Source organism: Ahaetulla prasina, chromosome 2, assembly GCF_028640845.1.
Source record: "Ahaetulla prasina isolate Xishuangbanna chromosome 2, ASM2864084v1, whole genome shotgun sequence".
In the NCBI taxonomy this organism is placed as follows: Eukaryota; Metazoa; Chordata; class Lepidosauria; order Squamata; family Colubridae; genus Ahaetulla; species Ahaetulla prasina.
The window spans coordinates 210,808,608-210,833,456 of NC_080540.1; the positions used below are offsets into that span (position 1 = coordinate 210,808,608).

Consider the following 24,849-nt stretch of genomic DNA (forward strand, 5'->3'; position numbering starts at 1 on the left):
ACGGTGGGATTGCGGCAGTAGTTCTTTGGGCCAAACTGGTGATATAATCATTACCTTTTGCCATTGGGTCCCCCCCAATATTTAAAAAAATATTCTTTTTTTCCGACCTTGGTCTGACTAAAAGTTTTTAGTCAGAAAATGTCACAAATTATGGGTTTTCAAACATCGAAAGATGGATTCAAACAACAGGCTTACCCACAAGTGCACAAAAGTGGTGGGTTTCAAAAAATTTTACTACCGGTTTTGGCTTGGTGGGCTTGGCATGGCTTGGTGGGCTTGGCAGGGGAAGGATACTGTAAAAACTTAGAAAACTTACAACTCCATCGACTCCGACATGACCTGTGTTTAACACACAAAATCATCTATTGCAATATCCTTCCTATAAAAAACTACTTCAGCTTCAATCGCAATATTACAAGAGCAAAAAATAGATTCAAGCTTAATGTCAACCGCTTCAAACTTGATTGCAGAAAATATGACTTCTGTAACAGAGTTGTTAATGCTTGGAACTCATTACCTGACTCCATAGTCTCTACTCAAAATCCCAAAATCTTCAACCAAAAACTGTCTACTATTGACCTCACCCCATTCCTAAGAGGGCTATAAGGGGCGTGCATAAGGGCACAAAAGTGCCTACCCTTCCTGTCCTATTGTTCCCTTCATTATATTTTTTACTTATATACATATATTTTCTTCAAGATATGTTGTTTTATTTATGACAATTGTTTGTGTATACTGTGACAAAAATAAAAAATAAATAAATAAATAAAATAAATAAATAAATAAAATCCCCATTTCCTCCCGATCAGCTGGGACTCGGGAGGCAGAGAATAGATGGGGGCGGGGCCAGTCATAAGTAGTATTTATCGGTTCTCCGAACTACTCAAAATTTCTGCTAGTGGTTCTCCAGAACTGTTCAGAACCTGCTGAAACCCACCTCTGGTGCACAAGCTCCCTTTGAGGAGGATCTATCTAGCAACGCTGTATTATCTTCTTTCTCTCCTTGCTCAACCCTCCCCCTCCCCCATTGTTCCTATTCATTGTTCTTGCTATTTTGAAAAGTACATTTTGGTAAGAATACAGGTAATCCACGATTTATAGCCATTCTTTTAGCAATCTTTTAGTGTTATGACAGCACTGGAAAAAAAGTGATGTAGAACTACTGGTAGACTTTGCATGTTTGACAGTTGCAACAGCCCTGCACTCATGTGATCAAAATTTGGGCATTTGGCAACCAGCACATATGTACAGTGGTTGCAGTGTCCTGGAGTCCCATTTGTAACCTCAGCTAGCTTCCAACAAGCAAAGTCAATGAAGAAAGCTGGATTTGCTCAATGACTGTGTGGTCCATTTATCAACCATGGCAATTCTCTTAATGGCCGCCACAAAAAGGTCATAAAACCAGAGGTTACTCACTTAATGACCATTTTGCTTAATAACACAAGCTCCAGTCCAAATTTGGTTGTAAGTTGAGGATTATCTGTATAGATAAAAGGGATGCAGTTGCCACTGGTGATCCTTATTTTTAATCTGAACGTTCTGGTGTTTTCCATAAGTATTAATTGCTTATGTTTTTTTTAAAAAATCCTAAATTATACGCAAATTATTCAAACTAGAGCTGGGCAGACAATTCCCTTCCCTCTCCCCCCCAAGTCTTATACGGTAGAAGAAAAACGTTTCATAGATAGAACGTTACTGCTCTTTTTGAGTTATGAGACGCCAAAGAGTTTGTAGGAATATACCGATTTTTATTTCCCACTAATCTTTCCAGATGTCCACTGCCTCTTGAGTTTCATTTAAAACTCTTCAGTGAGATTATCAGGAAGAAATGTCTGTAAGACTCTCTTAGTTGCAGAGCTTCTGCCACTGCTATAGGGGCTAAATCATTAAAGAGTTCTCCATTCCCAGGAGAGCTGTTCTCTGAACTTCCCTATTCCTTGTTTTGATAGAACACTATAAAAAGAGGTTTGTCCCGAGTTCTAATCCAACTAAGAATACATGAAAAGATAAAATAGGGTGTGATACAGGGTACATGCAGGGTTTGCTGCATTTGGTTTTATAACACAGGGGTCTCCAACCTTGGTCCCTTTAAGACTTGTGGACTTCAACTCTCAGAGTCCCTCAGCCAGCAAAGCAAAGCTGGCTGAGGAACTCTGGGAGTTGAAGTCCACAAATCTTAAAGGGACCAAGGTTGGAGACCCCTGTTATAACATGATCGTATGGCTGCTTGCTGCTTATTTCGCCTAAGCAGACAGACAGAAATCTCCCTTTCAAAGTGTCTATGGAGAATCTTGATCATCCAGGTCATGGATGTCTCAAAGGTGCTTTTTCTAAAAAGGGAACTGGATTTCCTTGATTCTTTTCTTTGAAAATATTTCACCTCTTGGCCAAGAAGCTTCTTCAGTTTTCTTCAGAACCAAAGAAGCTTCTTGGATGAGAAGCGAAATATCAAGGGAAAAAAAACCCAAGAAAGTCCAATTGGAGAAAGGCTTTGAAAATGTGCTATCTTCCCTGGGAAGGGTTAATGTAGGAAAAGTGCCAAAATATGGCATATATATATAACGCATACAATATGTAAGTGCACAGCCCAGCCACCCGCAGTCAGTCACGAGCTCTTGAAGGCAGACTAGATATGGTAGCAAGATTGCTTACTCAGGTAAGTTGATTTGGCACAAGTTCAAACAAGACACAGAACCTTTTATATATTTTTTATTCTTCTTCATTTACAGACTGAAGGGTCAATGTATATCTGAATACATATTCTAACTTGATCATTGTGTTATGTAGAAAAGGCTATAATTTAACAGTCAGTCGTGAATTAAGAACCTTTGGTTACATATACTTCTTAATGGCTTCTTCCAGCTTTTCTTTATTTGCTCCGGAAAATTCATGCACCTGAAATACAGATGGTTCAAGTTTAAGACTTTTTACTTGAAGAGTCGTCCCTCTGTTAACAGACATTAAATGGTTATTTAATGTTGATTCCATGCTGATCAAGGAAGTGAACACTGCTTAACAATCTCCTTCCTCAAGCTGTTTACCATGAAGAATATAATTTGCTGAAGTATATAGTTCTTAAGAGACTTATGGTCACCCATCCTATGAAACACAACTCTGAAAAGCTCACAATAACAAAACCCCAAATCTGCTTCCAACCATCATTCACCACACCATCTAACACCTCACTCCCCAGACTTCAACCTCACCATATCCCAACACTTGGGGAGAAACCAATTCTTTATAGCTTTCTGGAAGGCTAAGAGAGGGGTGCTCTGAGATTCCAAAGGGAAAGGATATTCCAGAGAACTGGGGCTGCTTGGGAAAAGTAACTTCCTAGATCCTACTAGGAGGCAATGGTTTTTGAAGAGGATGGAAGCATATATTTCAATCTTGGTTCCCCAAACCCAAGGTTACTAAATTTTGTGGCCTAATTCACAAGTCTGTTTAAAGATACTATATTAGTGTTTCACAAAAGAATACCTCTTAATATTTAAAGCTCATCTAGAACTCATGGGGAGCAAAGTACAGGTAGTCCTCAACTTAAGACCACAATGGAGCCCAAATATATATGTTGCTAAGTGACAAATTTGTTAAGTGAGTTTTGCCCCATTTTATGACTTTTCTTGGCACATTTGTTAAGCAAATCACTGAAGTTGTTCAATGAATAACATGGCTGCTAAGGGAATCTGCTTTCCCCATTGACTTTGCTTGTCAGAAGGTCGCAAAAGAAGGTTATGTGACTCTGGGACACTGCAACCGTCATAAATGTGAGTCAGTTGTCAGGCAGCCGAATATAAATCAAGAGGATGCTGCAATGGTCATAAGCCTGAAAAATGGTCATTAAGTCACTATTTTCAGTGTGCCACTGTAACTTCAAACGGTTACTGAACGAACATAATGTTGTAAGTTGAGGACCATCTATAAATGTGGAATCTTGGACAGGATGAATGTAGCCATGTGCCAGGTGAGAATGCATTTGGATCCCTCTGCAAGGAACATTCACGCTCAATGCATGTTTTGCCGGAAATCTGAGAGCAAATACCTTTTCATTATTTTTGTAGAACTGGAATGTTGGCATGCACTTCACATCACAGTGTGAGGCCACATCCTAGAAGAGATGAAAAAGGTTACTCCAATCAGTCTGACATGAGCAGAATTCTTTGTGCCCCAGAATTCTTTCCCCTTCTGTCATTCACGCACTGCAACTGAGGGAAAATGCAGAACTGGTGTCTTGCAGAGATGAAAAGACAAAAATCTGATTCACAAGGAATCACAGGTGGACATTTTCCTCTTGAGTATCTCTGAGGCTAAGAAAAGTGAAGCAAGCTCTAGTGAGATAAGAAGCCTGGTAGCTTCCAGCTATCACAGAAGAGAGAAAATTCTTTCCAGATAACAAATGTTATTAGTTTATCAAAATATAAAAGACAAAACATATGAAGAAAAATAAAGATGAGAGAAAAGGGGAAGAAAAAAAAAGTTCAGGACAGAGGGGGGAAAAAAGGCGTCTTCTGACTCCTTTTGGTATAATAAGATAACATGATATCTCAACTGTTTACTTGATAACATCAAGCTTATCTAATTGGCAAAATCCAAAGGGCAAATTTTCACTTTTTTCCACCACAAGCACAAAGTCCAGAAGTGGTTTCCAAGTAGAAAAAAAAAGTTAGTTGTATTCTTTTCTTTAAGCAAAGCAGTCAGTTTGGCCTTATCTGCTAACTCCATCAATTTTTGCAGCCATTCCTCCGTTGTGGGACTCAAAGTATCCTTCCATTTTTGTGCATAAAGTATTCTTGCTGCTATCAGCACATACAACATCACACACTTAGAATTCTTACCCATTGGCAATGCGAATAAGACTTATGGAAATTATAGTCCTGGCTATCTGAAGATTATGACCATCTGCCATAAGAATACTACAGTCATCTACTTGTAAACCGCTGAATACATATCAGAATTCCTCTTATCATATACTTCCAATGCATTCTTTTACCTGCTTTATATTTCTATAATTTGTCTTATGAATGACTGGAAAATGCTAAGAATCTTGTGAAGTCTCAGGCCACATTTTCTAATAAACTCCTTACCAGAATAGGCTTGTGGACTTTACGTTAATCTGATAGCATTGACCAAACTACAACTCACAGGATTTCCTAATAAGATTTCCTAGGCAACGCCTAGCAATCTGAAAACGTCCTATGTGGTGAAAGGAATACTGCAATTTCAGCATTTCTTATTACAAATTGTCATGTAACGTGTCAAATGTGAGGAAACTCCCTTTTTTTTTTAGTTTACTAAAACCAAAAAAACCTTCCCATCCATTTTCATTCCACCTGAGGGAAGCAAACCTAGCTTTCTCTACTCCAGCAGTTAATTTAGATGTCATCTACGCATGTTAAGGGCTTTGTTAAAAGCCACTTGCAGACATTATTATGTGTAATTTTAAGTCCAGGCAGTGCTGTTTACTCATCAAGCTAATGAAAGCTTATTACTTCTGATGGCCCTTCTTGCTTCCAAGCTATGTAAAACAAGTTTAATTAGCACTCTGCCTTATACTTAGGGCAAAGCCATGCACAACTTAATCACTGCCAAATATCTCACTATCAAAAGATCAAAAACTAAGTTGTACTTTTATTTCAAGTGAGTCAGATTCGTTTATATAAAAAGTAACACTTGGAAAAAAATTTGTTTCACATGCCAAAAGTAACTTTCTAAATTAACTTGTTTGACAAGATAATAATAATTTGATCAACAAAAAACATTATTGATTTAATATCAGGCTTCCGAATGCAGTAGGCCAATATATGAAGCCTACGTTCTAAATTATTTTGTTTATGTTTATGCATATTGTTTATGTATCTGTTCAGTTTTGGCTTAGTATGTTATGCGGATCCATCCAGAATGGCTCAATGCACTTTTGAGTCTTGACTCGCTCAACAAAATTTGATGAAAGTTCTGGCTTGTATCTGCACAATTCAGAAAACAATTTCACCCAGACCTTTCTTTCAAAGGGAGTGGCTATACCTCATATTACATGTATTTGTAGTATATGTAATATTTCAACATTTAATCTATGGCAACTAGGCCTTTGTTTGAATGCCTGATAATTGAGCTAGTTAGAGTAGATACTGAAACAAATGGGCTTGGTTTCTGTGTTTTGAAAGAGAGAAGCCATATTTCAAGTTTTTAGAGCAAACTATTAAAAATACATGTTGTATTTGCTACTAAGCGGCTTCTGTTTAAACATATACCAGTTTTCTTCAATTTATGATGTCAATTAGATCAGATCAAAACTCCATTGCTATATGAAGCAGTCGAGCAGCATGACCACATTGCTTAGAAATGGCAACCCCTTCAGTCCCGGTTACCATTAACTGAATCCCATGGTTGTTAGGCAAGGCAACTTCCAGATGGCTTCCCACAGTGATGACAGTGGGGAAACTGGCAGGAAGTTTCAAGGCCCAGGATGACAGGCAGGTTAAGTGGCTACTGCTGAGTGGTGCCTGGGGCTGAACTGGGAAGGGTATGTAGAGAGAAGTCTGGGGAAGGTCCATGAGAGGTTTGACGTGGGCTAGGCAGAGTGTATGACTAATTGGTGTGGCACAATTTTAGCATTCCCCAAAATGGTCAGGGTAGAATGATGGGAGGGACTTATCCTAGTCACTTGCAGCCTTTCCTGCTGGCTTCCCCACTGATTTTCTGGGGAAGCCATCGGGGAAGGCTATAAGCAGTGATCATACGATTGTGGGACATTGTAACTGCTAAATATGAACCAGTTGCCAAGTGCCCAGATTGCGATCATCTGCAGGGGTGCTTGGGAGGGCTGGAACTGCAAGGATTATTCATAACTACCATTCAATCAATGCACTGTAACTTTGAATGGTCACTGAATGAAAGGTTGTACCTGTACTGTAGAGCTGCAGTGGCGCAGTGGTTAGAATGCAGAATTGCAGGCTGACTCTACCCACAGCCTGGCGGTCGATCCTGACTGGCTCAAGATTGACTCAGGCTTCCATTCTTCCGAGGTCAGTAAAATGAGGACCCAGATTGTTGGGAGCAATATGTTGACTCTGTAAATCTCTTAGAGCAGGAGTCTCCAACCTTGGCAACTTTAAGCCTGGAGGACTTCAACTCACAGAATTCCCCAGCCAGCAAAGCTGGCTGGGAATTCTGGGAGTTGAAGTCCTCCAGGCTTAAAGTTGCCAAGGTTGGAGACCCCTGTTTTAGAGAGGTCTGTAAAGCATCTCTCTAAGTAAAGTGCTATTGCTATTGTTCTGTAGTACTGAAACTTACACCAAGTGAAGTTGGTACATTCAGCCTTTTAGCAGGACTCTATTCCATCCTTGCTTGGTGCTTACACTGTTCAATGATTTGTCTTTGTATTTTCATATCCTTTGCTATGCCCTACCTTATTGATTTTTGTGCTGTGTTATTATTTGAGCTGCATATTCAGGAGAAAATGCAACTTCTGATGAGCACTTAGGAGCAACATGTGAACCGTTTATTATATCTAGAGGTCATTTTTTTTTTTTTGTGTAGAGTACAGAATCTAAGCAAGTGCAACTAAACTCACAGCATCTTCTAGATATAACAAAACTTCAGATCCTAGAAGTCTCAACTAGCCTGATCAATAATTTTAGGTCACAAATTCTGAGAGGTCACAGGTTCCCTATCCATACTATAAATTTTCTGCTATTAGAGATTGTTCTCCTCATTATTTCCATGTACTTCACCACCAAATTGAAAAAGAGAACTAAAACTCTTTTATGTTCCATCAATACTATTCACACAGAATAGTATCATTATCTGAAGTCTGCACATTTTTAAAACTGCTTTGAAGCTATTTTAAATTAACTGCATATACATTCCTCCGCACCCAAATTAAAATGACAAGTTCACTTTAGGGTATAAACAAATAAAGAACTTTCTCACCTCCCAAAAGCTAAGTTCTTCAGCCTTACATAACTACAAGTTATACGAATCCAAGGATTTTATGAGAATATACTGCATTGCCTTTGTCCAAAGTTGGGAGTGCTACTCTAGAACTTACCTGAGCATCATCCACATCAATTTCAATGAAGACTACATCTGGATATTTTTCAACCATGCTCTGTAATGAAAGAAAGAAAGAAAGAAAGAAAAAAGAAACGGTTGAACACAAAGTATGCTTGCTGATCTCAATTAGCACTTAATACTCTTATTCCTTATTAGGCATATGGAGCTTAAATTTAAAACCACAGTTGGTTAATATACACATCTGGGCTTTGTTAGATCTTCCTGAAATTCTCATCCAACATATCTTACTGTTGGCCATACTACGCATTTCCACTTCAGGAGAAAGTATCCATTTCTAACCACAAACAGGGTGTGAAAGACACCGTCAAGTATTGGGAACAAGTAGACAAAACCTCAAACCTAGAGACAAGTCTCAGCCTTGTTTTTAAAGGAATTCTGAACCTGTCTACAGCCACCCTTTTGGAGAAAAACAACCAACCTGCCAAATTGGGGTGGGGAGAACAATGACCCATCTTATTTGCTGAAGGCAAATAAATAGAGCCTTATCCTTTCATTAATTAAAGCAGCAAAGACTATGGAGACCAATTACCCTAAAACAATAAACACATTCGCTCCTGTTGATGCCGAATTAAATCATCTGCAATGCATTTTTCTCCCCCAGGCCTAAAGCCCAAGAGAAACTAGGGCTGGATACCAAGCATCTTTTTTGTGCTTGAATTTGAAGCAATGCACAGCGCTAAAGAGACTGAGGGGAACATTCAGGATGCGTTATTTATTTACTTTATTGACTGATTGATTTGATTTATAGGTTCCTACAGCTATATCTGTTATGATTGCCAGGCTATTGGATGACAACTGCCAAGACACAATAAGTGAGAGGACATGCAGTTTTGAAGGATGTCCATGTTAGAAGATAAAACTTCACTCCGAGGCCAAACTCTCTTTGCCTTTTTGCCTAGTGAAATGAACAGGATTCTGCCCAGTGAGTAAAAGATAGAAGGTGACATTCCCAGGACGGAATAGGAGAAAGTTAAGTTGTTTCCTATTCTAGCCCAATTTTTTGGCCTACTCTTACATCAAATAACTGGACTAGCCATAAACTACCGCTCCATGTCTCCAAGAATGTTACCAAAAGGAATTATAATAATTTTGCCAGCTCTTATGAATACATGACCTACTGTTATAGATTTGTTCATTTTTGAAAGGAAACAGACTGCAGTTCAGAATTGGGTTGTGTCCCAGACAAGGAATGCCGTCATTCAAGATTATTGCAGCAGGTAAGATCAACAACCTAAACAGCTTTTATCTTCGATGGGGCCAGAAAAAATCCATAGGATTGTAGATGCTGCAATACTGCTTACATTTTTTTCCACGGTCCCCACCTTATTATAAACATGTTTTAATGGACGTATCCCTTTAGCTCTAATGCTTTTAAAACTTGTGGAGCTGGTTAGTCTTACTCTTGCTCTCTGTGTGCTTTATCTTATTTGATTCAAATAATATCTAACATTGCCTACAATAAATCATCAAATCTATAACCTCTATTCTGAGACTGACTTTAAATTTACAGACCCCTGGAAGGAAAAACTCAAAAGTTGCCGTGTGTTTTCCTGTCTCATGGTTTTGTGTTCCCTTCGGACTTTAAGAAAGCAGAGGACCATGCTTTGAACTGTAGGGAAATTTTTAAAAAAAACAAACCCTCTGAAGATGTGGAAATTGTGGAAGAGAGAAAAGAAATTAAGTTGGAGAACTAAAGAAGCAGACAATTGTGTCTGGATGAGGTGAAACTAAGTGGGTCTGGAGACACTTAAGCTATCACAGCTGAATAAGGAGCAGCAGAACCTCACAAAGATGCAGACTGCTAAAGTCAGCCAGCCAGCCGCAAGTTAATTGTAGGAGCAACCCTCCTACACACTGATAAGACCTAAAAAACAAAACAAAACAAAAACAACTCAATATAAGGGAACAACCACAAGGCTAATTTAATTACAGCAGGGCCTACTGAAGTATAAAGGCTGGAGAGGGGAGGATAATATACAGCTAAGTGTAAACAGACACGAAAGCCCTGGTAAAAAGTAGAATTCCCAGTCCTTAAGAACTGTGGCACAATGCTGACTTTCTGCGAACATCAAGGTGAGTTGATGTCTTGTTGGCTTTTGTAGCTAGCAAGACAGATCTTGCAAAGGGAATCGTGGCTAGATGTTGGATAGGAGCCATAATTTCTCCAGAACAAAGGAGAGATAGTCAAATGCATCTATATGATACTGGACAGGCTATCCTCATGAGTAGTCCATGGAAAATGGCTTTTTTTTTTGGTCGCCTTATGAACAGAATAGCTAGAAATCAGGATTATATCAAGCTCACACTTGCCAAACAGCCTTTATGGACATTAGGCTCCACTAAGCCTTATATCTTAATTACCTTTTTTGATTTTTAAAAAACATTTTTATATTGGAGAGATTAAGATCTTTTCAGACTGGCAAGGTTCTACTATATCATCAAATATGTTAATGTCTTAAAAGATGATGCAAGTTTGATGTAAATTTTTTAAAGATACATGCATTCTTTTGGATTGTGTAGAAAAAGGATGATTATTATACGGATTTTGGAAACATATTGTATTAAGGGGCCAGAGGATTCAGAACTATACTTCTGAATTATTTAGAAGATATTTTCTCATGGGAAAATGGAGATTGCTTAATGTTTTTTTATGATAAGGATGCCTGAATTTTGGACACTACAGCAAGGAAATAAAGAAAATGGAACAGAAGTCCTTAGCACCAATTTTTGAATACCTCTCAGCCAAGCCTTTGGACAGAATTGATACAATCCTTGATAAAATTGAAAAGGCCATGCTCTAATGAATTTGTAAAACAAAAACGAGCTGCAATGGACATCTATGAAATTAATTTGAAGGGGGATTTAAATATAATCCAAGTGAATCTGGTAGATGACATTGTCTAAAGATGAACGGATGTTAAATTAGGTCATTGATTTGGATTTTTTTCTTCTTCTGCATATACAAAAGAGCTCTGCTAAGATTTGGAAGGACTTTTTTTTAAAGTGACAAACAAAAGGATATACTTATATTTTACTTATTTATACAAAAGAAATCTGCTAAAGATTTTTCACTTTGAAGCACAAATGCTCAGCAGACTACCTCTGAGACTTTTTTTGAAAGGGTTAAAGAATAATTTTAAAAACTCAGGAAAGTGTATATAAGATTGGCTTCTTTGACCATAGTTAAAAGAATAAAATAATTATATCTGGTTGTCTTTACTGGAAACAGTTGACTGATGCAGCATTTGGATTTGTTGTCTTTACCCAAGAGATGAGCTATTATAACCTGATTAAGTATTGTCACTTCTCATTTACAGATCTAACACAGTCATTATATTATTAGGATGCATAAGTAGATAAGTTGGTAAATATTAGGGTTAACACATAAATGCATATTTTGCATAATAAGCCTGCCTCCCATATATAGTAAAGAAAAAGCATTCAGCCTTCCGGTCTGTGGTTTGTATCATATTTTAATTATAACTCTGTCACAAGACAGTAGCAATGTAACATGTGGTCTAATTTTTGTAAGAGAATGTTCCTTCCCCATTATTGGTTTTGGTTAACATTTTCAGTACTTGAAGAGTACTGAAACATCTGAAACTTGTACACATTTTTATGTCCTTTGAGCAGGTCCTAATAAAGCTGTGGCATTGCTCTGGAAATTTTATTTTACTGATTTAATTTTTATTGTTATACTATTGTTTTAATCTGTGCAGAGCACATTGGGCAGGAAGTGTTTTCCAGTGGTTTTGTTCATCCATAGCATCTTTGGCATCATTCCAAGGGCCTTTAATAGAACATTAATAAGAGAGTAATAGCACAGGATCCAATGATGATGATGATGATTTTAATCTGAATTAAGGAAAAATTATGGTTGGAATGGCATTTCAGCCTGACAAACAAAACAAAACATAAAGTAAATTTTTTCTATTGACTGAAACATGCCATTGTTTCTATAGATCATTGCTGTTGTTACTGACAGCCTGGAAATGACAACAACCCCCTTTTCACAAGATAAGCACGAGCAGAGGCACATAAATATTTCAACCCCCCTAGGTTCAAGAATTCTTACGCATCTCTTTCAGGTAACCTTGGCTTCTAATGAATCCCCATCTACAACATCCTACTCTCCCCTCATGCTTTCTTAAACAAAATGTTGAAGGAATCCAAGTTACTTACATGGAAGAAAGGCTTGATCATTTTACACGGCCCACACCATGTGGCGGAGAAGTCAACGACTATGAGCTTGGTCCCAGCATTTGACAACTCAGCTCGGAATTCAGTCTGTGGAAAAAGAGTCAAGACCATTTTATAGGAGCATTAAAATACTTCATCACACCCAACACATTACTTGATTTCATTGAGGGCTGCATCAGGGTTGTGCTTGACCTGGGGGGGGGGCCAAGGGGGGGCCGTGGTCATTCATGTCAGGAGTGCCTGTGGTGGCCCAAGTGTTCTGCCAGCGAAAACGGGCTTCCAATCTCCGTTTTCAGCTGGGATGGCCTCCTGCAACCCTCAGCCAGTGAAAATGGAGCTCAGGAGGGCCGCCTGCCAGTCCCTTGCTGTTTCCAGGGCACCCCTGCAGGCCAGTTCTAAGCACCCCATGGGCCAGATCCAGCCCACGGGCCGTGAGTCCGACACTCCTGCATTTCATCTTTCCTGGATTTCATTTGGGGTTACCTTCTTCAGTGCTTTCAAAACTGCAGGGAGACTTTCTATCTTACCTTACCTTACAAGGTAATTTAAAAAAAAACACCACCAATATGAAATACAAGTATTTCTTGACTTACGACCACAATTGAGCCCCAAATTTCTGTTGCTAAGTGAGACAGTTAAGTTAGTTTTTAACCCTATTTCACGACCTTTCTTTTTTTTTTGTTTACATTTATACCCCGCCCTTCTCCGAAGACTCAGGGCGGCTTACAATGTATAAGGCAATAGTATATTGTATAGTACAATGTATAAGGCAATGTATAAGGCAATGTATAAGGCAATAGTCTCATTCTATTTGTATATTTACAAAGTCAACTTATTGCCCCCCCAACAATCTGGGTCCTCATTTTACCTACCTTATAAAGGATGGAAGGCTGAGTCAACCTTGGGCCGGGCTCGAACCTGCAGTAATTGCAGGCTACTGTGTTCTAATAACAGGCTTCTTAACAGCCTGAGCTATCCCGGCCCTTGTTGACATAGTTGTTAAGTTAAGCACTGTAGTGGTTAAGTTACTAACATGGTTGTTAAGTGAACCTGCCTTCCCTCACTGACTTTGCTTGTGAAAAGATGATCACATGACCCCGGGACACTGCAACCATCATAAATATGAGTCAGTAGCTTAAAAGAGCCAAGTTTGCAGACCCCTGGACTAGGCCAAACTGGCTCTCAATCTTAGAATGAACACATCACATTTCAGAGTCTTTCCCATCTTGCTCTACTTTTTTGGAACTGACCCACCTTCTTTATTTTGAATCTTATCTTGTAAGTTCTAAAAGGTTCTTAAAAGAGTTCTCCCCCCCCCAGTCCCCAAACAGGTCCTTTAGAAAACTGGAAGAACCACTCTTTCACGTTGCAGTTATTAACAACAATTAAAATTATGTTAGTTGTTGGGGTTGGTTAACTTAATATTCTCCCCGTAGAATCAGCCACTGGATGAAGCTTAATTAATACAGCCCAGCTGGAGAACCAGCATACAAGTTTTCCTATTTTATCTGCCTGAAAATCAAGATGTAACTTTCAAGTCACATTCAAGGATGAACCGATGTTTGTGGCTGCATTCCAAAGGGTTAGGTGTTTGCACACTTTGCATTTCATATGCTTTCCCACAGGCTTTTAAGTTAATATATTACAATCACCTTGTGGATCGTGCCCTAGCTGCGTCCCCACAGAGGCAGAGTTGCCAAGATTTTGTTTTCTCGAATTATTTAGGCCTTGGCAAAAAGGAAAGTTTGTAATGAAGGAAAGTCTGCCATTTCTAGTCACACAAGCAGCCAGTTCATCAGCAGGGGCACAAATAAGCCATTGTTAGGTTTCCCACACTATCCAGGTTAGTGGTTTAACAAAACTTTCTTCTTCTTTCTTTGAAATCAACTATTCAGCTGATCAATGTTAGTGAAAACATTTTCACTAGCAAATGTGAACATTTTAGTTTGATCTAAGTCGTATTCACTGAGGAAGAAGCAGCAGTTGCTTGGGCTGTTCTTGGTCTTATTATCCTGTTCGGCAACTGCCAAACACTGAAGGTTTCTATTGGCATCATCAGTATAACATACAGTACATACCTCACTTAATATTCACAATCGGGAGCAGAAACACCATCACTAAGGAACACTGCCATCAAGCGAGACATCTTGCGATTGTGCCCGACTTACAACTTTGCTTTTTGTGGCAGTCATTCAGCAAACCGTTCTGGTTTGGTATGGGTGACATCATGTGACCACAACTTGTGATTTACTGCCAACTTCCCCATTGGCATTGCCTGGCAGCGAAGTTTGCAAGTGTCGATCATCATGAGCGACCACAAGACATTGCGGCTGTAGCAAAGTTGCCAAGTGACTTCAGGGACACTGCAACTTTGGGGACTAGTTGCAAGTTGACTTTTTTTTTTTTAGCATCGTGGTAACTTTGGTCGTTGAGTGAACAGTTGGTAAGCAAGGACTACATGTAGAAAGCTTGGAAACCATTCTATCATGCATTACAGCCAGTTTGTTCTGACCCAGCATTAGCAGAAACAAGAAACAGACTCCTTGTCCCAAAAAATCCCTCTTTATTTAACTCCTGTGAATTAATGGCATTCACACATGAAAAAGTCCAGGAAATAATCCTTCAAAGAGTTAATTGCAGTAACAGACCTTATCAGTTTCTTGAGATAATTGTCAGGCTGGGAACTTCCAGCTGCAAAGCTGTAAATTAAGTTCTGGCAAGCAGTCTCTGAGGCACTAAGCACAATGAGCCAAATCTTCTGAAATCTGAAAGGTTGTCTCCTGCAACCACTCACCTTTCTTTCTATTTATTCCCTACCCAGGGAGGGGCCATTCAGCGCCCACGTGTGCCTTGCATCCCAAATCGACTCCTTGTCCTCAGTTGTTCTCCTCTCCTAACAGCTCTGCGCATACGTGCATCTGGAACAGGCCCCAGCTGTTCCTCCTCCCCACTTATCTCAGCCTCCAAAGACAGCTGCCTCTCCGGTGGCTGGGAAATGTTGGACGGCCCTGGCTCTGTCTCTGCTTCCAATGCAGAGCATCCATCAGAGCCTTCCCCAGACTCTAGAACTAGCCCAAGTTCCTCCCCAACCTCCTTATCATCTGAGTCTGCCGTCATCTCCGCTTGCAGCTGGCGGGTTACAAGAAGTTTCAATATTGTGTTAGGATTCTCAATCATTTGGTTGAATATTTATAACGTTAAATTGTCATATCAGGCAGCCCATTGAAAAGCCTTAAAAGTTTGTCCCTTCCATCTTCATAGACTAGGGGTGTCAAACTCAATTTCATTGAGGGCCACTTCAGGATTGGGTTTGACTTTGGAGGGCCGGGTGGAGATTTGGGGTGCGGGTGGCCATGGTGGGCGTGACCGCACCTCCACAGACATGGTTTTATAAACTTATAAAAATAGGGAGGCATACATTTCAGTGATTTTGGTTTTTTAATATTTACTTGATCTACTTGATCACCTTATGAGAGAGCCACCAGATCAAGAAACTGACTCCATAGAAAGACTAGAACTATCAATTATTGACATAGGCTACTAGCAGAATCCTGCAAGCCTAAAAGGTAGAATATTTTACTTTTCCTCCTTTTTATAACCTTCTGAGTCAAGGATAGCCCCCTGGGCCACTCCAGAGGCCCCATTTTGGGCCTGGATGACTCCGGAAGCCCTGTTTTGGGCCTGGAAGACCTCCTGGGTGACTTGGGAGGCCCGGTTTTGGTTCTGGAAGGCCTCCTGGAGCACACCAGAGGTCCCATTTGGGGCCTGGACACCCTGCCTGTGCCCCATTTTTGCTAGCAGAGGCACTGCGGGCCGGTCCTTTGCTATTTCCAGACCAGCCCACGGACTAGATCTAAACACCCCGCAGGCTGAATCCAGCTTGCGGGCCTTTAGTTTGACACCCCTGAAGCTCATCTATCCTGAAGATCATTTGCAAGCTTATCACATTCAAAGGATATACTTAGTGTGTCCACTGACTTATATTGTATATACAGATAGTCCTGCTTAATTTGGATTGGCAAATCCATTGCTAAGTGATGCCATCATAAAGCAAAACATCACATGACCGAACCAACTTATGACAACAGTTCTGGTTGTGGTTGTTGGCAAATCACTGAGGATTAAGTGCAGTGTCACATGACTGCAGTTTGTGGCTTCCCGCCAGCTTTGCCCTTGCTTGTTGGGAGCTTGCTGTGATCATGTAACCACAGCACGCTGCAACTACTGTAAACATGCATCAGTTGCCAAGTGCCCAAATCACAAGCACATGACTGCGGGAACACCACAATGGCTACAACTTCAAAGAATGGTTATAAGTCTCCCTTTTCTGTGCCATCATTAACTTTGAATAATCATTGAATGAATAGTTGGTAAACGAGAACTACTTGTAACATAATCTATAGCAGGAGTGTCAAACTAGGTTCCACTGAGGGTTGTGTTTGGCCTCAGGGGGCGGGGATGGCCGGAGTGAGCATGACCTGCTCAGTGTTACTCATGTCAGGGGCAACTGTGGTGGCCCGAGTTTTATGTCTGGTTAAAGTTGTAATATACTCTTGATTTTGGCTTCAGATGTTGCAGGAACCTCAGCTCATTAGACTGTGCTGAAGCAAACCATGACTTAGTTCGATGTATTAGCAAACTATAGGCTATCTTAAAAGGAGCACCAATATTAGTTGCAATGCTTTTGGATTAATCTGAAATCCATTTTTTATTCCATTTACCATATTGCAGCCAGTACAGCTTTGCAACCGACCTGACAATTTGCCACAGATACTTCTAGTTTTCAGATGAGTGCTTAATAAAAGTATCTATTTCCAGTTTTCTGGCATCATACTCTTATTTCTCTAGCACAGGGCTAGGTAGAAGCCAAAAGCATTCAATTCGCTTCTAACCTGAATCAGCAGGATTGCTGGCCAGTATAACAGGACTGTTAAGAAGAAAGAATGCGAAACATTTTAACATGCTACCTGCTCATTTTCAGCTTGTGCTCGCAAAAAAAAAAAAAAAAAACCCACCATAAGGATCATGAACTGGTTTACGGTAAATGAATAATATATTTCCTGCTACTTCTCATTTGCTTTTTAGAAATATCCTTACTGGACTTCAGAGTATAAAAAAGGTCCATGCAGTAGAGGGGAAAAATAGTAACTGTCTCCCAAACTAGGACAAACTTCATGATACCCTTCTCCCCCCCCCCCCAGTTGAGAGCACAGGATCTCAATGCTTAAGACCAGATATAGGTACTCCTCAACTTACAACATTTAGTGACCATTCAAAATTACGGCACTGAAAAAAGTGACATGACCATTTTTCACAGTTACAACTGTTGCAGCACCTCCATGGTCATATGATCAAAGTTCAGATGCTTGGCAACTGACTCATATTTATGACGGTTGCAGTGCCCCGTGGTCATGTGATCCCCTTTTGTGACCTTCGACAAGCAAACTCAATGGGCGAGTCAGATTCACTTAATAACCAGGTTACTAACTTAACACCAGTAATGATTCACTTAACAACTGTGGCAAGGAAGGTCGTAAAATGGGGCAAAACTCACTTAGCTAATGTCTCACTTAGCAACTGAAAGTTTAGCCTCAATTATGGGCATAAGTCGAGGATTACCTGTAGTGGCGTGCATGAATGATGGGGTGTGTATTTAGACTAAGAATTATGAACATGACAAATAACCAAAGCGGATTTGGAAAGTTTGTTTACCAGTTGACTTAAAGCTTCCTCATTCACAAGAAATGACAAGAGAGAATTCAAGAAGCTGCCTTCAATTGTGGCCTGAGCCAAAAAAAACACAAGACATAAGCACACCAGCTAAGACCTTCCTTCATTTTTTCCCACTTGCAAATATTGTCTTAGATCAGACAGCTAAAGATCTCTATAAACTGACACCACTCTATAAACTGCCTGACTTTACAGTTCAGATCAACAAAATGACTCATTTTTTCTACAACCCAAGTTTTGTGGCGCCCAATTAAAATGGGTCATTCGTAAAGTGAAGAACAGAACCAATGGACTGCAGTACAATATGGAAGAAGAAAAAACAAAGCTTAAAGGATTGCTGTATCACTTTTGCATATTAAACTAAAAAAGAATATTTAGGGCTAGAAACATCGTCTTCTCAGCCAACTTTCCCATTAAGGGTTATGAAATTTTAGCTGAAGTACATCCTGGCATCTGCCATTTGTTGCTGGCTGAACATTATGTATCTGCATCAAATATTAATTCCCTTATTAAGAAGTTTTGAGAATACCCATTTCAAAATGATAATGCAAAGCTGACTTTTATAGCTGTATCGTTGTGTCTGCCTTTTTGCCTCATAAACTGCAGACACTAGGATACAGCTATAAAAGTCAGCAACACTAACAACAAGTCCTCTTAACCAGCATGGGGAAAAAAATGTAACCATGTCCAAGATACACTATTGTAACAATTGTGTAGAAGAAGGCAGCACTGGGGCTTGTAGCTTCCTCTTTTCTCACCCAGGACTGGGGATACCCAGATGAGGGCTGCAACACATTCTCCGTTCAACATATGGGGTAAGCCATTTCAGACTATGGTGCCTCCTAGACATTATTTCTTAAAGTAGGCAGCATTATTTCTTAAAGTTTGTGGTCCAAAATCAAATCAGAAACTGCCTTGACCTGCTACATGGAAAGAGTCTCTGTATCCAGGAACTGAATCAGATTTGACTAAATAAACAAAAATTCAGTGTTGTAATGGAAAAGTGGTGGACCTGTAGCCTTCTAGATCAGTGTTTCGCAACCGTAGCAACTTTAAAATGGAGGTGGACTTCAACTCCCAGAATTCCCCAGCCGGTGTGATGTTGTTCAAAGAGAATTCCCAGCTGCCAGGGAGGGCAATGAGGAAGGATTTGAGAACTGTTCTTAGAACCACATGTGGCTGCCAGCCCCTTCTTAACCAATGAGTGATTAAGGCAAGAATTCCTTATGCTACACTGTGCATCTATGACAGAACAGTTGATTTCCAGAAACACCTGACCAAGGGGACCAATACCATATTTGAAACCTCTTTACCTGGATTGGCCAACTTCATACATCTTCCAAACCATCATATTGCCTGAATAAGACATTCACTTTTAAATTCCACAGCCGAATTTCCTGATGTGGAGTATGTCCAGCATGGACATTTCCTGTTATCTTTTCTGGGTGCTTGGTCAGCTAGCAGTACTGTACTTTCCCTCATGCAATCTGGCAAATCACTCTGGTTTTGAGAATTTCTGTTCCACAAACTCCCTTCATATCTCACCTGTGGTTAACAGGAGGCATTTCGCTCTACTCATAACAGTAGAGAAGTTAAATGCGTCGACCATCTGTGCTGCCGCACCCAGTCTGGGGAATTCCACCAAATTTAGCCACATTGCTAAGTTGCTCAACCGTTTCCAGAAACTCTTGTTCTGCCCTGCAAAGGACTGGACCGTGTTTCAATTAGCAACTTCAATTTGTCTAATGGGAACACCACTCTAGAAATTTATAATTATAAAAGCTTGGTCCCCAAATTACAAGCCATTCTGATCGTTAAATAAGCCAGGAGAAAGGAGGTGCACCATAATTATTAATGTAATAACTAAGCTGATTCTTCCCGAAGATAATTTATAAGACGCTCAGAATAATAATAATCTTACAGGAAGGGGAAGGAACACCCAGCAAATTTTAGCTTATTGGAAGCTTAATTTGAAGCTTTTCCCAACCTGATGCCCTCCAGATGAAGGCATGTGTTGCCTGATGGATGTGTAATTCCTAGAATTTAGCTGCAACAGGAATTCAAAAAGTTGTAGTCATTAAATACAACAGAAGTGTAGCTCCACTACTTCACCCTTCTCAAACTAGCATTCCAAAATGTCAGAGATGGCTCATCATTTGATTCTTGGGGCACACTTAATATTTGAGGAAGCCAGGAATTGCAGTGGGAAGATAGATGGATGGACAAACAGGGCAGACCTATCAGCTTTTATCCCACTTTAATTTTTTGGACTCTGTATGGCAAACATATTTGAAAGCTGATAGGAACGAGAAATGATGCCATTTCATGTTACATAAAGAATGCAATAATAATAATCCAACACACAGCAGAAAGGGTTAACTTGAATGCTGCATCAAAATAGAGGGACACTGAAAATCTAATCCAACAGGATGTCTCCTACAAATCTTGTTTCAGCATATAAAATAAAAAGAAGTTCTGATATGGTAGTACTTTGTGCAAATTTTCTCAGGATTGCTCTTCTCTAAGAAATCCATTTTTTACTGCTTTTATATATTTAATCTGACTATACAGCAAACAAAGACGGCAAATTCTAAGAGACTTAGTTTATTCAAAATGCCAAGGAAAACAATTCATTAGTTATGAGAATAAATCAAATAGCAATATTTTTCAGGAGAAACAAAATTAGGCTAAAGATCAAGAGAATAAACCATCAGATTAAGGAAAGCAGCAAATCTTGGGTTTTGGCTGAATTCTTACCAACATTTCAATACTGTAGGATGCCACATATTTAGCATGTATTCCTAAATCACCAGGTATTATAGAAAGCTTAATACAAAACCACAAGCCAAAAACATCCTGCTTCTACTGTCATCTCAGGTGATCTTATCAGTTTACCTGGTTCAGTAATCCTTCTCCTTCATTAGATGGAGCTATAAATGCTGGTATCCCTAAAATATTTCATAAGAATCATTTTTGAAGAAGCGTTCAAGAAAAAAATGCCTTGCTCAGCCTTCCTCAACCTTATGCTCTTGACCATGCAGTTTGAAAAGATAATTGAACACTCATGGACTAGTGCACTGGCAGAACACAATGCTGATGCTTGCAGGTTTGATGTAGGATATTTCCAAATAGCACTAGAAAAATTCCTGCCTTAGATCAAGAAAGAAAGCAATGTTGTTGACATTAACAATACTGTGTTGGAGGCATCTGAATCAGTAGAACAAATTTTCCTATGAGAAAATCAGATTGTGGAAAGTTAATCTTCTCCCATTCCCTTTCAACTCCAACTCTCATTGCCCTAATCCTTCAACACTATTACATTAGTCAGCAACCCTTACAGCATGTAAAAGTTTTTCATGACAATATGATTCATTCTCAAAAGCTGGCCAGGCAATCCCAGATTAGTGGGAGAGGGAAACGAAAAGCAGGTCGTAGTAAATTTTGTGTCCCTGGTGAATAAAATTAAATCCAAAAGATGGTCACGCTACCAGATTTTAAGATTTCGGGGTAGCAAGAGGGATAGGAAAAGAGATACAACAGGAAGAATGTGGGTAGAGACAAAGAAAGAATGAAGGTTTATTTGTTTTGGCATAGTACTGAACATAAATCCACCTATAATACACACCTAAGGTGTGTATTATCATAATACACAAGAAGACATGGCTGCCAGATTAATAATCATAGTAGATCACCAACTAGTTAAAACTCAAGTCATGCTAGCAAAAGTGATTTCCTAGTTTGCAAAAGTATCTAGGTGTGTCACAGTTATCAGGAAAGCAGACAAACACATATACGGTATTAGTCAAGTACTGTACTGAAAGTAATCTGCTTCTTCTGATGATTCAAGTTTAACATGGCAATTCTGTCAATCAGCAGCACCTTACATGGTTTCTTTGCTTCCACAAAAGGCTACAACCTTGCAAGAGACAACGAACTAAGCCCAAACAAGCCAGACCGATGATGTGCTATCAAGTTGTTGTGGATTCTGAATGTCCACACAAATTTTCTCTTGGAAACCCTAACCCATTTCCCCAACCTAGTCTTTCAAAGGCGCACCCAGTTCTTTTATAATTGAGTCCATATACCTTGCAAGCCAGGTTTATATTAAGACAAGTAAGGGGGGGATGTTTTTAAGGACAGGGATAAGGAACCTGCAGCCTACAGAAAGTCACTGAATTTCAAATTCAGTGGACAAGGTAGCAAGAGTGTCAGTAACTTCTGAACAGCCAAAGGTTCCCAACCAGATATAGGTAAGTCAGAAAAAGAAAATCTCCAAGTGACCAATGAGCAAAGAGATCCTCTATAGATCAGTAGAGGTTCCGTTTATTTCTGACTGTAACAATTTGCAACCTTTCTCTTGCAGTTTCCCTTCTGTTTTCCTGAGCACTGAGTAGGCTAGAAAGTCTGTTGCAAGAAAGAATGGTTTCAATCAGACAATTGGGTAACAGAACACAACCTAAATGGAAAAAAAAAACCGGGGAAAATCTACACACACACACATAGCATGTAGCTCTTGATAAGGCTTACCTTTGCTTCAAAAAAGAAATTTCTGAGATCTCCCGATTGGGTCATTTAAAGCTGCCCTCCCTACACCTTATCAAGGTTTAAGCCTTATTTATTTAAGGTGGGCTTTTGACAACATTTTGCATTTTGAAAGAGGGAAGGAAAATCCTATGGTGGTTTTTTTTGGGGGGGGGAGAAAAACAAACATCGAAAGGCCGAGAACAGCGAGTCCTTTCTGGCTAAACCAGCCTGCCCGCTCTATCCTGCTCGCCAGCTCTCCCAAAAAGCCAATCAAATGAACGGGAGCCCCAAAGGCGCAGACGCCGACGCCGCTGGTGACCCACCGCCGCTGATTTTCAACCCGGCCAAGGGGCCCCAGGAGCCGAGCCACCAAGGGGAACAAAGTCGGGGAAAGCAAAGCTCGGTCAAATCCGGCCAGGGGAAGAGTCCCTTTGCCTGGCGCTCAGCCAGACGCCGATTCCACAGAAGGCGCCTCCAGGGCAAATTTTCGGGAAGGAGCATTTAGAAGCTGGAAGAGGCGCGCCCTGCCCAACCTTGTGGGGCTCCGGCTCCAGCAATTCCCAGCACCATATTCCCAAAGCCCCAGAAGAAGGCAAGACGAGAAGCAACGGGTCGGAACGAACCGAGGAGAGAAGCAACCTGGAACGAAGGAGAGAATGTCCTAAAAGTGAGAAAACCACCAGTTGGAACGGCTCCGCCTTCAGAAATTGTTAGGCGCTTCCATCACTGGATGGTTTTAAAGAAAAGGTGGCTGGACCAGCCACCTGTCTTGCAGGGGGGGGGGTTGGGGGTTGGATTAGAAGACCTCCAAGGTCCCTTCCAGCTCTTAAGTCTCGATTGAAAGTGCATGTGGGGCGTTGGAAGCATGGTAGCCTCCAGGCATCTGGCGGGTTAGGGCTTCCCCAAAGCCTGTCCTCCCAAAGACCAAAGTGGTTAAGGACGCGGCGCTCCCGGGGGTGCAGCCACCTCTCCGCGCGAAGCGGGATGGGGGGTGGGGGGAAGCAGAGAAGCGCTCCGGAGGCGCAGAGCTATCCTGCTCTGCGCGTTATCCAATAGGGGTCCTCCTCCCCTCCGTCCACCGCGAGGCCTACTGTAGCCAATGAATGAAGCCTTCTCCTCCCTTACCAGGTCCCCTACGATCTTCACCATCGTGGCAGCCTCCGATTGCTCGCTTGTAATGCTGTCCTCGTCTGCCTCTGCCTCTGCCTCTGCCTCTGCCTCTGGCTCTGGCTCCGCTGCCTCCGCTGCCTCTGCCGCCGCCTCTGGCTCTGGCACCGCTGCTGCTGGTGCTGCTGCTGGTGCTGGTGGTGCTGCTGCTGCTGCCGCCGCTTCTTCTGGCGCCGCCTCTGCTGCTTCTACTAGCGGTGGTGCTACTGGTGGTGGTGGTGGGGCCGCCGCTTCCTCCTCCTCCTTCTTCTCCTCCTTAATGGCTGCAGGCTGGCTCTCATTAGCGCCGCCTTCCTGCATCTTCTTATGTACTGCGGACGCCAGGCCAGGGAAACGATCTGCGCAGGCGCCGATCGCTGGGACGAGGCGATTTGCGCAGGCGCACATATCTTTCTTCTCTCCCTCCCCCCCCCGCCCCATCTTCCTTCCGCTGTTCCACGCTTGGCCCAAAAAAAATAAATGTAGCTTTCGATGCGGGGTTTGTTCTAAAGCGGGACACATCGGTTTTTTTGGCCGAATACGGGATTTGGCTTCATCCTTTAAAAATGCCTTTGGCTCAGTGAGCATTGCTTCCCCGGGGGTTAGTTTCTTGGGATGTAAATGGAGGAGATGGGCTTGCAGATGGTCAGTTTCCATCCTTTTGGACGCCTGGGGCTAAATGACAAACCGCTTCGACCCGTATTTGGAGCTCGACGCCTTCCAGTATTCATTCCCCCCCCCCTCGAAATCAGGGCGGGGAAGCCTGTTGCTAGCCTGACACTTGCAGCAAGCAGCTGGAGTCTGGCAGGGGGAGGTGAAGGAGGATTTCTCACGCAAGGAGACATATATATTTTTTCCCCTTTTCTTTTTTTCTTATCCTTCCTCACTTCTCTTCCCCCTCTTCCTCCCGAACGTTTTCCTATTTACTTTCGTATTTTGTATCTTATTTTATTTTAAAACTCCCAACATTTATGTTACGGGCTTTCCAGCGGTGTAGCCCTGCAGCTCAGCATTATTGTGAATTCAGAAATCCTGTTGTTGTTTTTTTAAAAAAATATTTTTTTAAACTTCAAATGACTTTTAAGGTCACAGATTCAATAGCAGCCGCAGAGCTTCCATCCCGCCTCCCAAACAAACAAGCCCCTCTGCCCGATTCCCTTGGGAGCAAACGAGACG

General features: G+C 41.0%; 1 protein-coding gene across 1 annotated transcript; it reads right to left on the reverse strand.

Moving 5' to 3' along the window:
* Window positions 1–2,694: 2,694 nt before the first annotated feature.
* On the reverse strand, window positions 2,695–24,009 carry LOC131191241 (uncharacterized). The gene is made up of 5 exons (XM_058169169.1): window positions 23,653–24,009; window positions 12,256–12,360; window positions 8,048–8,107; window positions 4,043–4,108; window positions 2,695–2,895 (listed from the first exon to the last, which is right to left on the reverse strand). The coding sequence occupies exons 1-5, from the start codon at window positions 23,992–23,994 to the stop codon at window positions 2,833–2,835; spliced, it is 636 nt and encodes a 211-aa protein (XP_058025152.1). The 5' UTR covers window positions 23,995–24,009; the 3' UTR covers window positions 2,695–2,832.
* Window positions 24,010–24,849: the final 840 nt, after the last annotated feature.